This window comes from Trichechus manatus, unplaced genomic scaffold (genome assembly GCF_000243295.1).
Source record: "Trichechus manatus latirostris isolate Lorelei unplaced genomic scaffold, TriManLat1.0 scaffold00149, whole genome shotgun sequence".
In the NCBI taxonomy this organism is placed as follows: Eukaryota; Metazoa; Chordata; class Mammalia; order Sirenia; family Trichechidae; genus Trichechus; species Trichechus manatus.
Window position 1 is genome coordinate 4,735,322 of NW_004444085.1, and position 16,734 is coordinate 4,752,055.

At 38.2% G+C, this 16,734-nt stretch overlaps 1 protein-coding gene across 3 annotated transcripts in view; it reads left to right on the plus strand.

Moving 5' to 3' along the window:
* The window catches only part of DIP2C (disco interacting protein 2 homolog C), a 372,164-nt gene that overhangs the window by 98,264 nt on the left and 257,166 nt on the right, over window positions 1-16,734 (plus strand). For all 3 annotated transcript variants that reach the window (XM_023740166.1, XM_023740165.1, XM_004385883.3), the window contains 3 exons: window positions 11,768-11,902; window positions 14,177-14,296; window positions 15,474-15,671. In XM_023740166.1, coding sequence (XP_023595934.1) covers window positions 11,768-11,902; window positions 14,177-14,296; window positions 15,474-15,671 — 453 coding nt within the window. The remainder of the gene's footprint in view (window positions 1-11,767; window positions 11,903-14,176; window positions 14,297-15,473; window positions 15,672-16,734) is intronic.

Below are 16,734 nucleotides of genomic sequence, written 5' to 3' on the forward strand. Positions count from 1 at the left end.
GAAGTTTTTTATAATGTTTTCTGCATGGAAAGATACAGTATATACTGTATACTAAGACAAACATTTGACTAACTGACATTATATGAGAACTATACCTAACGGTTCCGATTTACGTACAGATTTGACTTAAAGACAGATTTAGGAATGAAACACGTTTGTAATCAGGGCACTGCCTGTATTTCATGTGGCTTATTTGGATAACTGATTTCTAAAAGAAACCTGCTTGAAAGATAGACAATCTCATCATCTCAAATGACAGTGAGATTTTTAATTCAGCAATCCCTCTAATCTCACTCCAGTACTATCGGGGAATAGTTGGATGCTTCACCTGGGTGTGCATCTACCATTATTAACAAGCTGGTAGCACAGCTCCTAATGCTGATTTCTAATCTTGCATCATCACGTTTAGTTGGTAATAAAACTGAGATCTACAGAAACATACTCACTGAAATTGATCGTATGTCATCATTTATCTTTTTACATCACTTTATCAGAGGTCTTGGCCACTTAATTCCTTTGCAGCTCAAAATGTCTCCACATCTTTATCCATTCTTTATTTCCTTTGTTTCCTTTTTCTAAGGAATGTGTGCTCCTCCATTCAAGGTTCATCCTTTCATCTTCCTTCCTAATCCCAGTTGCTCCCACCTCCAGCTCAATGGCATCTGCTGTCTCAGTGTTCCCTCTTCTTGTTTGCTTCCTACTCTTTCAGCCATTAGCGTATGTGGTTTTGGTGTTGTTGACCACTGATTCCCTCTTCTGAGCTTTGAGGACACTACCTATCCTGGTTCTCCTCCCTTTCTGATCGTTTCTGCTCCTTCTTGTGACTCATCTTTCTCTTCTTCTTCCCATCCTGTCGTCTCTCTATACTCTTGTTGATTTCATCCATTTTCACGGTTTAAAAAGTTTACTTTCTCTTTCATAACTTAGATATCTGCATTTCCAGCCTTGAAATCTTTTACCAGTTTCACATTTTGAACTGCTTATTGAACATCTCTACATTGGCCCCAAGTTGTTCCTTGAGATCAGCTTGTCTAAATAGGACCTCGTTGGTTTTTCTCTCTAAGGCCTCCCATTTTCTGCTAATGATGTCTCCATACTCCCAGATACCTGGGCTCAAAACCTCAGTCATCTTTGATTCTATCATTCCCTGGGCCTTCAGCTTCCCCAGTTTGTCTTAAAAACTTTCCTCCTTTCCATCCCTACTATGTATACACTGATTCCAGACCGCCTTACCTCTCAACTGGACTATTGGAGTACCTGCTCATCCCACATTTCCTTTCAAGCTGCCCTTTACCTCATTGCCCTAGCGGTGCTGTTAAAGCACAGATCTGATCCCATCTCTTTTTCAAAAAACAGAACAACAACAAAAATGCTTTTTGGATTTTCACATTCCGAAACTGCTTTTATTTATTTGGATTTTATACTTATAGTCAAAATAATGATTTTTGGGCCCAAAAGTTTCCCAGGCCTTCGTCCACTACCCTGTGTCCCTCTGTTCTGCAGAAATACTTCATTAACCTACTTTTTTACACCTTAATGCACAAATACAAATACATTAATTTATTTATGTATATTTTTCTGTTGTTTAAATGCATTTAACTCAGAAAGCAATAATGTAGCCATTAATAACTTTATGCAAATGAATTTCACAGATTCTTTCTTGGAACTCTTGAGAGGGAAGGACCAACATACAAAGGGAAAAAGGCAAAGAGGAAAGTCTGAGGCCCTGAATAAACGGGAGCCCGAAACAATAATAACAGTAATTACCAGTTAATTGCAGGATATCAGGGTACTATATAGATTATGATATATTTTCTTCAGCCACAACAAGGAATAAATAATAGTCTTATTTTACAGATGAGACAACTGAGGCTTAGGAAAGTTGACAGTATCGCCCAAGGTCATGTAACTAATAAGTGGTTGAGCAGGGACTCAAACAAGGATCTGTTAAACTTTGAAGCTCTTGCTCTTAATCACTTAGCAGTCTTTGTTTTCACTCAGTACTTTGTTTTAGCTTTGCCCTGATTGTTACAAAAGGGAAAGAGAGCTCTATTTTAGACAATTAAATTTTAAATAAACAATAAAGATTTCAGAGTCCCCTGCAATAACCACATAGGATTTTAGTCTGCACAGGCTTCTTGATAATTAATTGTAGACTTTCATCATAAATTTTAATTTGTGGTTATAAAATCAAGAGGCTGTTGTACGAAGTTAAATACTTCTAACATTAGAAAATACTACTTATGATTTGTCTATCAGGCAATATCACATCTTTATGGGATTTTCATGGCATAAATGTGGGGGAAAAGCACTTCCAGATCTGAGAAAATGTGAGATCCTGCTCAAGTCAACCCTGACTCTCAGAACTGTGGCTGAGAGAAATATTTGAATATTGAACAACCAAGTTCTTTGCTAACCATCTCTTGGCTTAGTCTTTAGATGATTTATCTGCAAGTTTGAAAAGCAAGTATGGCTCACTATTAGAAGTTTATATATATATGTGTGTGTGTGTATACATACACATATATATGTGTGTCTTTGCATATATATAAAATGGAAAAATTAATGTGTAGTAGAAGACAAAGTGTAAAACTAAGTGTATTCTGTCCTGGATGACTATTTATGATTATTTTTAAAGGAATGATTATTAAAGGAGTAAGATAGCTGCTTGGATACACTAAATATATTATTTTTTGATTCCTAACATAATCACATGTCTAGATTATTTCTTAATTATACTGTTATATGTCACATTGGTTCAGACAGTAATGTAGCTTTCCTATTTAAGGTACATTCCATTATAGCCAGTGAAAGTAGATTTCACTGTAGCGAAACTAAGCAGGAAAGGCTAATGTCTTTTCTTCTGATTAGTTACATATGGAAGAAGTCAGTAACACAGTGAGTATTCAAGCCTTTCAGGTCTTCACAGCAAAACCAAGCATAAGGAATTTGCCATTCATATACCATGTACCCCACGCATCTGTTAGTTTGTCATAATGTGGTGGCGTGTGTGTTGCTGTGATGCTGGAAACTATGCCACCGGAATTCAAATACCAGCAGGGTCAGCCATGGTGGACAGGTTTCAGCTGAGCTTCCAGACGGACACAGACTAGGAAGAAGGACCTGGCGGTCTACTCCTGAAAAAAGTTAGCCAGTGAAAACCTTATGAATAGCAGCAGAACATCGTCTAATGTAGTGCTGGAAGGCACTCAAAATACGACTGGGGAAGAGCTACCTCCTTAAAGTAGAGTCGACCTTAATGACATGGACGGAGTCAAGCTTTCGGGATCTTCATTTGCTGATGTGGAACAACTCAAAATGAGAAGAAAAAGATGCAAAAATCCATTAATAATCGGAACATGGAATGTACATAGTATGAATCTAGGAAAATTGGAAATTGTCTAAAAAGAAATGGAATGCATAAAGATTGATATTCTAGGCATTAATGAGCTGAAATGGACTGGTATTAGCCATTTTGAATTGGACAATCATATGGTCTACTATGCCGGGAATGACAAATTGAAGAGGAAGGCATCACATTCATCATCAAAAAGAGCATTTCAAGATCTATCCTGAAGTACAACGCCATTGGTGATAGGATAATATCCATAAGAATGCCTACAAGGAAGATCAGTTAATACAACTATTTTTCAAATTTGCACACCAACCACTAATGCCAAAAATGAAGAAATTGAAGATTTTTACCAACTTCTGCAGTCTGAAATTGATCAAACTTTGCAGTCAAGGTGCATTGATAATTGCTGGTGATTGGAATGTGAAAGTTGGAAACAAAGAAGAAGGATCAGTAGTTGAAAAATATGACCTTGATGATAGAAACAATGCCAGAGATTGCTGATAGAGTTTTGCAAGACCAATGACTTCTTCATTGCAAATACTTTTTTTTAGTAACATAAACAGTGACTATACACTTGGAATTCACTGGATGGAATACACAGGAATCAAATTGACTACATCTGTGTAAAGAGACAATGGAAAAGCTCAATATCATTGTCAAAACAAGACCAGGAGCCAACTGTGGAACAGACCATCAACTGCTGACATGCAAGTTCAAGTTGAAGCTGAAGAAAATTAGAACAATTACACTAGAGTCAAAGTACGACTTTGAGTTATCCCATCTGAATTTAGAGACCATCTCAAGAATAGATTTGATACAATGAACACTAATGACCAAAGATCAGACGAGTTATGGGATGACATCAAGGACATCACACATGTAGAAAGCAAGAGGTCACTAAAAAGACAGGAAAGAGCAAATTAGCTCTGTAAACCTTCATCTAAAGTACAAAAGAAGAAAAAAAAAAGTTGCCTGGAGGTAGAGGGAGGAGATTGACTACAAAGAAGCACAAAGGAACTTTAAGGGGTGATATAAATGTTCTCCACCACCCATCTGTCAGTTTGTCATACTGTGGTGGCTTGTGTGTTGCTGGGATGCTGGAAGCTATGCCACAGGTATTTCAAATATCAGCAAGGTCACCTGTGGTGGACCGGTTTCGGCAGAGCTTCCAGACTAAGACAGACTAGGAAGAAAGGCCTGGCAATCTACTTCCAAAACTTAGCCAATGAAAACCTTATGAATCACAAAAGAATATTGTCTGACATAGTGCTAGAAGATGAGTCCACTGGGTTGGAAGACACTACATAATGGCTGCAACAATGAACTCAAAGATACCAGTAATCATGAAGATAGCCCAGGACCAGGCAACATTCATTACCTTATTGTCATGAATTGAAGTTGACTTGACAGCAGCTAACAGCAACAAATAAATGTTCTACATATTAATTATGATGGTAGTTATATGCCTGTGTACACTTGTAAAGTTCATAAACAGAGTGAATTTTATTGATTTTAAAAGTTAAGAGAAAATAAATAAAAAGACAGGAAAGAAAACAAGACCAAAATGAATGTCAGAAGACACTCTGAAACTTACTCTTGAACATAAGTAGCTAAAGCAAACGGAAGAATTGATGAAGTAAAAGAGCTGAACGGAAGATTTCAAAGGGCAACTTGAGAAGACAAAACGAAGTATTATAATGAAATGAGCAAAGATCTGGAGTTAGAAAACCAAAAGGGAAGAATATGCTTGGCATTTTTCAGGCTGAAAGAACTGAAGAGAAAATTCAAGCCTCGAGTTGCAATATTGAAGGATTCTGTGGGAAAAATATTGAACGACCCAGGAAGCGTCAAAAGAAGATGGAAGGAGTGTACAGAGTCAGTGTACCCAAAAGAACTGGTCGACATTCAGCCATGTCAGGAGTGAGCATATGATCAAGAACCTATGGTATTGAAGGAAGAAGTCCAAGCTGCACTGAAGACACTGGCGTAAATCAAGGCTCCAGGAATTGACAGAATACCAATTGAGATGTTTCTTCAAATGGATGCAGCACTGGAAGTGCTCACTGGTCTATGCCAAGAAATTTGGAAGACAGCTACTTGGCCAACTGACTGGAAGAGATCCATATTTATGCCTATTCCAAAGAAAGACGATCCAAAAGAATGTGGAAATTATTGAACAATATAATTAATATCACACACCAGTAAAATTTTGTTGAAGATCATTCAAAAGCAGTTGGAGCAGTACATTGACAGGGAAGTGCCAGAAATTCAAGCCAGATTCAGAAGAGGACATGGAACAAGGGATATCATTGCTGATGTCAGATGGATCTTGGCTGAAAGCAGAGAATACCAGAAAAAATGCCTACCTGTGTTTTATTGACTATGTGAAGACATTTGACTGTGTGGATCATAACAAATTATGGATAACATTGCAAAGAATGGGAATTCCAGAACACTTAATTGTGCTCATGAAGAGCCTGAACATAGATCAAGAGGCAGTCGTTCAAACAGAACGACGGGATACTGTGTGGTTTAAAGTCAGAAAAGGTGTGTGTCGGGGTTATATCCTTTCACCACACCTATTCAATCTATACACTGAGCACATAATCCGAGAAGCTGGATGAGAAGAACGGGACATCAGGATTGGAGGAAGACTCATTAACAACCTGCATTGTGCAGATGACACAACCTTGCTTGCTGAAAGTGAAGGGGACTTGAAGCACTTACTGATGAAGATCAAAGACTACAACCTTCAGTATGGTTTACACCTCAACATAAAGAAAGCAAAAATTCTCACTACTGGACCAATAAGCAACATCATGATAAATGGAGAATAGATTGAAGTTGTCAAGGATTTCATTTTTTCTTGGATCCACAAGCAACACCCATGGAAGCAGCATTCAAGAAATCAGACGACACATTGCAATGGGCAAATCTGCTGCAAAAGACCTCTTTAAAGTGTTGAAAAGCAAAGATGTCACTTTAAGGACTAAGGTACACCTGACCCAAAGCATGCTATTTTCAGTCGCTTTGTATGTGTATGAAAGCTGGACAGTGAATAAGGAGGACTGAAAAAGAATTGACGCCTTTGAATTATGATGTTGGCGAAGAATATTGAATATATCATGGACTGCCAGAGGAACGAACAAGTCTGTTTTGGAAGAAATACAGCCAGAGTGCTCCTTGGAAGTGAGGCTGGTGAGACTTCATCTCAGGTATTCTGGTCATGCTATCAGGAAGACCAGTCCCTGGAGAACGACATCATGCTTGGTAGAGTAGAGGATCAGTGCAAAAAGAGAAAACTTTCAAGGAGATGGATTGACACAGTGGCTGCAGCAATGTCCTCAAACATAGCAATGTCCTCAAACAAATTGTGAGGATGGTGCAGGACCGGGCAGTGGGCGATGTTTTGTTCTTTTTTACATAGGGTGGCTGTGAGTTGGAACTGACTCAGTGGCACCTAACAATAACAACATACTATGTTCACACACAAGTGGATATTCTTTCCAAATTCCTTTTTCCGTGAGTCTTCTTTTATCTAGATTAGACATCAAAATACTGCAGTTGGGTTCTTTGGGGTTTTTTTTGTTTGACAGAAACCAGGTTTAATCATCCTGTGCTGTTGTAATTCTGATGAATGACTTGGGTCTGAGTTTTGTAGTGATTTTGTAACCTCCCCATGTACCAAAAGTTGAACCTAGGGAAAAGTCATTGCAGACTGGACACCTGAGTAATATGAGTCTAGCAATTAGACAAATTCTGCCTCCCTACTTTGTTAGTCTCCACATTCTCATCATGGTATCTGATTTGACATCATACCTAGAGGACACAGACGTGTCATCTGCCAGGAAACTAGAGCCGCTAGGCAAACAAGGTCTGATTTGGCTGTGTCACAGGCACCCCATTTTCAGGTAGGCCCATATTTTGTTTTTTCCTCTCAGTGAATAGTGGCTGTCAAATTAAGTGTATGAAACTAGGGCATGGACATTTTTAATGTATGAAAGGTTTGGAAATTCAAATTAGTCAGCTGGAAGTTCCTTTGAATGTTAATGGATTATAAGCCTTCTGCATACTAAAACCAGATATTCTATTTTTCTTCGCTTCATTTAGAAATGGTTTGGGGACTGGAAAAATAACTAACATGACTTGAAAGTAGGATCTATCACCATTGGACCATCCATTCATATGGTTGGAATTAAAGAATGTTTCTTTTCAGCCAGTGTTATAACGAGAGGCATTTTATCACTACTTGTCAAGTATTCATTAATTTATTCATTCACCTATTCGTTCATTCTTTCAGCTATTCATCCAACGTTTGTTGAGCACATATAATGTGCCAGACAGTGGGCTAGGTGGCATTGTAGCTTCAGCATTAAAAAAAAAAAAATTGTTGCTGTCAAGTAGATTCCAACTCACAGTGACCCCATGTACTACAGAGTAGAACTGCTTCGTAGGGTTTTCTTTGCTAAAATCTCTACGGAAGCATAGCCTGCGGCTTTTTTGCCACAGCACCACTGGGTGGGTTTGAACCACCAACCTTTTGGTTAGTAGCCAAGTGCAGAACATTTGTGCCACCCACGGACCCTTTTCAGCATAATCTAAAAATCAAACCCACTGCCATCGAGTCGATTCCTACTCATAGCAACCCCATAGGGTTTCCAAGGCTGTAAATGTATGTGGAAGCAGATTACCACATCTTTCTCCCAAGGAGCAGCTGGTGGTTTTGAACCGCCGACCTTTTGGTTCAAAGTCGATTGCTTTAACCACTGTGCAACTGGCATTAGAATAGAATATTATATAACGATACCAACAGGGAGTCAAACAAAGCCAGAGACTTGTAAAAACAGGTGATTAGAAAGGAAGCAAACAGAATTACTAAGGCAGAGTTCAAGAGGGAATACCAACCAGTACCCTGAAATTGGTCATGACCAGGATGTGGCTGTAAAAATAGGATGGATCGTGTTGGCACAAGTAAAAACCCAAGAGTTAGGGGGAGGATGTCAAAGAGTGAGATGGAAACCCCTGATAAGATTGGAGTCAAGACAACTAGCAGATGCCTTATAAAAGACGGTTTAATTACATTGCCCTCTAACACACCTTTTGTGAGTATCTTGAAATCCAGATTCTTATGTAAACCAAGTCAACTGCTGAGAGCAGTAGTGATGCAAGGATAGATGAGACAGAACCTAGTCATTGGGGAAGCTCATGGACTAGTGGGGAAGCAGATGAAGGGATTGCAGATAGCTGTAGAGTCAGGCTGGTAGAGGGGAGACCAGAAAAGCCTGCAGAGTGGAGATGACACTTGACATGTGGCTTGAAGGATGACAGTCATTTTTCTCTTGAAAAAAGTACTGGGAAATTGATCTAGAGAACAATGGGCAATCTTGCTCAAAAGATACAAACTCCCTGTGATAAGAGTTCTTAATATTCAGAATGTTCCTGATGCCTGTGGACTTTTTTGGCATCATACCTGGGGCTGGTGAGCATTTTAAACCTCTAAACTTACACCTTCAACCTGACTCAACTTTTTCCAATCTATCAACAGATATTTCTTAAGCATCTGTTACACACAAGGCTCTTTTAAATATTCCTGAAAAGATAGGTAACCTACTTAAATACTTGGAGTCCTGATCTGTATCAAAATAGGGCAAGGCATATCACTACAGAGGCAGAATTTTCCCTGGCTTCCTAAGAGAAGCCAGCTGCTGGGTTTATGATCCTACAGTGATGGCATATGCAAGGAGTTTGAAAGGAAGAGGGAGGAGACGTGACATAAATAAACTTGGAAAACACTTTGAAGTCACCCAGCTGTCACTGTTCCTATTATTTAGTCACCAGATGCATTGGAATCATTATTTTTCCTCAACTTCGAAGTAGAAATACTACAGTATTCTTACCACCAAACACAAAGACTGATTTGATATCACCAATGATGTAGCTGCAGTGTAACTTATAGTTCTAAATAAAAATAAAATTCAAGGAACTCACGTATTAGCTGCCTTTGTTTTAGGTGGCTAATGTGAACATTTGCTCATCATAACTTTAGCGTCTGTTGTATTTGCGTTTGAAATATGTGCCCCAGTGAGTGTACTACTTAGCCATGGGGGAAGAAGTTTCAGAGAATTACACCATTTCAAAACATACAAAATGAAGCTATGCAGTGAAATGACTGATGGGGGTGGTGAGAAGAGTGAATGTAATTTCTAAAATGTTAAAGAAGTGATTTGAATTATTCTCATCTTTCTCATTTTCACTTCACCTTGTCTGATAGAGCATCCTGCCCCTTATCCTCCTCCCTCCTCTTGGTACTCATGGGTCCGCTTGGAGTTTTTTTCCCAACTCCTCTCTTCATCCCTTTCACAACACTTTCTCCTTCTGGGGGGCTAAGATCTAAGATTGTTCTTAAGGATGGGTAATCCCAGGAAAGGGAGATGAGAAGTGGGAAACTCACCTTTCTGCTAAATGGCCTGTATTTAGGAGACTGATGCTTGTTACGGTGTGCTGCTCCGTATTGTGTCCATTTAATAGCACATTGACATTTAGAATCTCTTCATTCAACAGATATTTGTGTACCTAATAAGAAGAAAATTTGAGAGCTTGTGTATATTTATTTATTTATTTCTCACTATAACCTATAAAGTAGGTATTATCGTTGTCTCCATTTTACTGAAAAGGGAAGTGAAGCATAGAAAGCTTAGGTAAGTTGTCTAAGGTGTCTCAGCTGGTAAGTGATAGAGCAAGGAAGATTGCCTTACATCTACTGGGTCAGTCTGCCTGGGTTTGAGAGGTTCCTGGGGTAGTCCCAGGAACACTGGGACAATTGGTCACCCTAGGTTGCTACAATCTGAAATTCACCTAACCTAGAATGCAGATTAATACCTCCCCAAGCCTAAATTTAACATCATATAAAAGGGTATATGTAATACATGCAAACTCCCTTCTATATATATTTTTGGCAGCTGTTCTAATTTCTTTTCCACTTGAATTACAGGTGCCTGTGTTTTTGTTCTGTTGTACATAAGGTCTCTGTGAGTGGGAACCGACTCGACGGCACTTAATATAACAGTGTTAGCAAAATAGTAAATTTAAGGGTTGGAAATTAAAAAGGGAAGTGAAGCAAAGGGGATAATAGAAGTTTTTGCAATGAAGCCTTGGAATTATAAAGAAGGAAAGAGAAAGGAAAGTCAATTTGGACCTTAACTGGTATTCTTGTGGAATCTGAGGGATGGGCAGGTAGGGGTGAGACAGCTTTAAAAGGGGAGGAGGAAGACAATGAACCTGAGTCATTCAATCAGAAGGTTTGGAACATGAGGAAGTGGGCACTTTTAACAACACAAAGTAATATACTTATAGCTCATTGAACGTGCAGGGGAGGTGTTCTTGCAAACGTTCTATCCCATAAGGATTAGTGAATGAAAATTAATTGTATAGTATCCATTTAAGACATATAAAATGCCATTGATAGAGTCTCTTTGGCATGCTATCCTTAGTGCTTTTGTTTAATAAATACAAAAATCATGCTTTCCTCATTTAACTATTTAAGTGCTTAACTCTATTATTGCGAATGCTGTAGGGAGAAGACTCCTGTTTCTCTCGTGTGTAGAATGTCACCTAATACACACTGAGATTGTAAACAAATGTTCTTTGATTGACTATTCAGTATTATTCACACTAAAACAAATAAAATAGCTAATATTTCTCAAATGCTGCAACCAGTGTCACAAAACAATATGTGTATTAATTGTTTAATGAGAAACTAATTTGCTCTGTAAACCTTCACCTAAAGCACACCCACACACACAAAAGTCCTAAGAAATTTGCATGTGTTAACTCATTTTATCCTCCAACAACCCTAGAAAGCGGTAGCTATTATTCTCATTTTATGGACAAGGAAACTGAGGCACAGAGAGGTTAAAACACTTTTCGAGATTTCTAGGAATTTGCAGATCTGGAACTCAAAGCTCAGACTCCAAAGCTGAGCTCTTAACTTCCTGTACTATGCTAGACAAGATAAATTACTCTCTGCCATGAACAAACACATAACATACTATCTCTCTTTCTATTGGTCGCTTCAGAACATCATTTTAGTCAAAATACTGCAGTGATTCGTTGATGTGGCTCATGTTAGTGAAATGATGTCTGCGACTTTACCTAACTGTTCCATTTTGAGCATTATAAATTATCTTAAAGATCATATTATAATTCATCTTTATACTGAAATTTTTGTAGTAGATTTTGTAGATTTTGATTCAGAGAGATCTTTTTATCTGATGCTATGCAAAAGAATAAATACATGTTTATCTGTGTGGCATTTTATGGTTTGCTAAACGTTTTAATGCCCTGTCATTTACTTAGCCTTTGGAACACCTCTATCATGGTTACTAGTAAACTTTATAATTTGCTTCTTTACAGAAAATCATTCTGCACCTCCTGATGTAACCACTTACACCTCAGAACATTCAATACAAGTGGAAAGACCACAAGGCTCAACAACATCGCGGACAGCACCAAAATATGGCAATGCCGAGCTCATGGAGACTGGGGATGGTATGTCTCAGAGCAAAGACTCTTCCTTCTTTGTAAACTCTAATCTCTGCTGACTCACCTTGCAATGCCCATGACTGGTTGTACTTCTCATAGATGCACTATAGATTCACAAAGAATTTAATTTATCAGATTCTTTATGAAGCTCCCATATAAGGTGACATAATCACGAAAAATGCAAATTGTCTCCAAGCTGGCAGAATTATTCCTTGTAGGAAAAATGTTAATGTTGTAGAAATGTAGTCATGAGAATAACACCTTTTCTGAAATTCTGGCTTTTTTTTCTAATGAATAAATAACGTTGGTTCAGCAATTCAGAAATTAGAATACAAGTGTTAAAACCAGGAACGATTACCTGGAAGGGCAAGATGACATTAAATGCAAATTGGTCAAATTGACAGATATGGTCAAAGCCCCAAAGTTACTCCATCCATAAACTATCCAGTTAATATGTTTGAAGTCATTCCAGTTCCAATATGATTGATTTTCCTTGAATGCCTTTCAGTTTCAGTGTTTGCTTTAGTTCTGCTGAATTCATTATTTGTTGAATTGGTCATCATTGTTGTTCTTATCATCATTATTTTAATAACTCTGTTGTCTTTGAAATTCATCATCTTTGCCTCTGTTCCCCAGGTAAGGATGAATCATCTTGTCTAGTCCAGTGTTTCTCAATGTGTGAAGGCCTCCTGCATCAGAATCATCTGGGGGCCCTTGTTAAAATTCAGATTCTGGGCCACGGCCTGGACTTACTGAATCAGAAGCTCTAAGGGTGGGTCCTGGGATGATTCTTATATACTCTAAACTAAGTTGGAAAACCACTAGCCTTCTGAAGTGAACTGTGATTCATTTGGACCCAGATAAAGTGGAATTGTTTAACGGAAAGCATTATGTTTAGATAAAGAGAATTCTGGAATGTGTATTTTTCTATATTTTCAAAAATTAAAATATTTAATTTAATATCTCAATTCTGAAAGTACCCACAAAGCATTTTAGACCTCCTGCTGAGATATTTTTATTTGATAAAAAGTTATCCTTGAATCCTGTCACAATTGTTCCAAAAGTTGCAGCCTGCGCTTTGTGATTCAATGCAGTGGAGAACAACTGCTCTGCCTCTGGAAATGTAAAGGGAAGGGATCTGAACTGGCCATTGTTTCTCAGATTCTGCTATAAATGTCCAATACCCATGTTGACCGAGTGAATGTTTCCCAGTGCCTTTCAGCAGGAATAAAACTTGCCTTCATAGAATGTGCTTTTGATCTGGCTAAGATTGCCAGCTGGTTGGTCCTCGCTCTTGTTCATTTATTTGGATTATTATTTTAAAATTCAAAAATGTCATTACTTTTTCAATTATTGATTCACTTATTCAATTTTCAAAATAATGTCACAATCACTACTATATGTAATAACTTTATTCGAACATTGGGGTTATTTTTCTCATTACACATGGATAAATATATGGTAATAGCCTGTGGTATATAAAAATTTGAACTTAAAGACTTTAATTGCTGGACTTCTAAGATGCTCTGCCTAAATATTCCCTAAAGTGACTGGAACACTGAAAGACATGTATTAATGCCTCCGCCTTTACTGGTAACAGAAAAGGGTGATTGTAAATCCTGAATTCATGCCTTTAGCTTCTCACTGAGGATCGCGCTTGCTTTCCTCAGGATGTGTTTGGGCAGCAGGAGTTAGTTGTCCAATAGTGAACTGTCGTCCAGATACTGAACATACCCATTTGTCTTATGCAAAACACCTGAGTGCAACTGCACCACCAGCATCTTCTTCCTGGCCTCAGTGAGGAAGAACACCAGTGGTTTTAAGAGAGACAGGGACTTGGGGAAGGAATGGCTCCAGCAGTTCTCTGACTCCTGTTGAGAAAGAGGCACCTGATACTCTATGTAGACGACAAATTCTGTTTTACAAATTACAGGAGAGATAAAGCCCAATACGTTGTTCACAGGCTTTTCCCAACAGAACAGTACATCTTATAGTTGTAATATAGAATTGTTTCTCCTATACCCCTGTCCTCTTCCACTGCTTAACATCAGGGCCTGTGTATTATGCATCTGTCTGTCCAGCGGAATGTCCATACTGGGCAAAGCCATCATTTAGGCCTCGTAGGTGGTACACAGTCATGAAGATATCAGCCTACTCTTGGCAACCCTAGAGGTGGGGCATCGAGCTCTGGTTTCATGGCCACTTCCATTGTGGTAGCTTGTTCAAACTGTGATAGTGCCTAAAAGTCAGTTCATCTAGCCCATGGTTCCTATTTTTCAGGAGTACCAGTAAGTAGCCGAGTATCAGCAAAAATTCAGCAGCTTGTCAATACCCTCAAAAGGCCTAAACGACCACCTTTACGGGAATTCTTTGTTGATGACTTTGAAGAATTGTTAGAAGGTAAAAGAACCCTCTACCCTACCCTCCGTTTTTACCATAAACTATAATATATTCATTTCTACCAAAGGCTATTATGTTTTTTTAAGGACAGTAAACTTGGCATTCACAAAGATGACAGGATCTTCAATAAGAAAATGTAGGTATTGCTCCCCAGTGTTCACTTTGAAGGTACTGATGCAGTTGGATAGACGTCCAAAAGTGATTATTTGTTACATTACCCTCAGCAGAACGTAATTTTGTTCTGTAAGCTAGGATTCTTTTTAAGAGCTCTATAAGACTACAGAAATGCAAGTAAGTCATCGAAAACCTTAGCTAGCAGCAAAACAGTTCCCTCTGAGTAAGTATGTGAAAGAGGGATGCAGAGTGAAACATGGTGTAGTGGATCTTCCCTTTTCCCAGCCCTCTTTCTCCAAGCGGGGGCCTAGTGTCTTAAACCATGAGTGCTTGCAAGCCTGCCAGCCTTTTAAAACAAAACAAAACAAAAATCTACTTATTATAGAAAACCCAAAGTACTTATTTTGTTATTCTTTATACCACTAGTAAGAAGTGACTGATTTTATAACCAGCAGGTAGAAATTGTCAATAATAAGCTGTTAAGAGAGAAACCTTTTCCAGAAATGGGAGAAATAATTTGTTTTTTACCTGTCTTAGCTAAAGATTGAGCAGATTGTATTTTATTATGAGGCGTTTATTTCTGTTTTACTCAAGAAAATATACTCCATGTGCTTGTTGTTCATAGTAGTTGTAGCAAATTTAAATTAAGTCTCAGTATCTAAGGGCAAAATATGATTTAGCAAAATTTGAGCCCTTTGGATTCCAAAATTATTAGTGTATGTTGATAATTGATGTTTTAAACATAGAGGTTTCAATTCTAGACTCTTGACATGTTTTTAAAATACATAGTTTTACCTTTTATCACTTTCTAAGTGTATTCAGCTATACTAAGTTCTCCATCCTGACATGGTCTTGGAAATATAAAAGATTAAATGCTTCTTTTAAATCCATAAGGCTAGTATACAGATCACAGTTCTGATTTTAGAAAAGCATATGTCCGTGCTTTTTGTCAGCTAATAAATTTAAGCCTTAAGCATTAACCTCTTAGTGTCTTTAAAAGAATTTTATAAGTAATTATGCTAATATAAATGTATTCTTTTGACAATTTTTGTATTGAAATTAGTTCAACAACCGGATCCAAACCAACCAAAGCCAGAGGGAGCCCAGATGTTGGCAATGCGTGGGGAGCAGCTGGGTGTGGTGACCAACTGGCCACCATCTCTGGAAGCTGCGTTACAGCGATGGGGGACCATTTCACCCAAGGCCCCCTGTTTAACCACTATGGACACAAATGGAAAACCACTCTACATCCTAACTTATGGTAATTATATGGGGTTATATTTATGTTTTGTTTATACCTATACTGTTCTGACTCTCCTTTATACATTTTACCAGTGTTTTTCTAATAACTTTTCCGGGGCCTTTTCTTTCCCTCAATGCTCAAATGGAGGTCTTTTCTCTCCTTTGTGTTCTCCTTTGTGCCATCATATACATCCAGAACTTTATCCTTCAATGTAAATATAAAAAGGTATGAAGGCATCTAACCTCAGCATCCAGCATAATGGCTGAGATGTAGTAATTTTTTTTTCTTCTTCTAAATTTTATTTGTTTTGTTGTTGAGAATATTCACAGAAAAACATACACCAGTTCGACAGTTTCTACATGTACAGTTTAATGACATTGATTACATTCTTCGAGTTGTGCAGCCATTCTCACCCTCCTTTTCTGAGTTGTTCTTCCCTCATTAACATAAACTCATTGTCCCCTAAGATTCCTATCTAATCTTTTGAGTTGCTATTGTCAATTTGATCCTACATAGACAGTTCTTAAAAGAGCATGATGCTCAAGGAAGACCTTCTTTAATAGTTAAGCTAAACTATTGTTTGGCTTTAAGATGACTTCAGGGGATATTTGTGGTGGAAGATTTAAAGATTTTCTCAGGGCAGTAGTTTCAGGGATTTATCCCACCTCCATGACTCCAGAAAGTCTAGAGTCCATGAGAATTTGAAATTCTGTTCTGCATTTTTTCCCTTTTAATCAGGTAGTCTTTGATCAAAATGTTCAGTAATGGTAGCCAGGCACCATAGAGTTCTGGCATCAGGGCAAAGGAGGCAGTTGTTCATGGAGGCAATTAGCCACACTTTCCATATCCTCCTCCTATTCCTGGCTCTCCTTCCTCTCTTGCTCCAGGTGAGTAGAGACCAATTGTTCTGCCTTGGATGGCTGCTTGCAAGCTTTTAAGACCCCAGGTACTACCCAATGAACTAGGAGATAGAACAGAAGCAGTAAACATGTTATTAGGCCAGTTAACTAGGATGTCCCATGAAACCATGACCCTAAACCTTAAACCAAGAAACCAGATCCCATGAGGTGTTTGGTTGTAC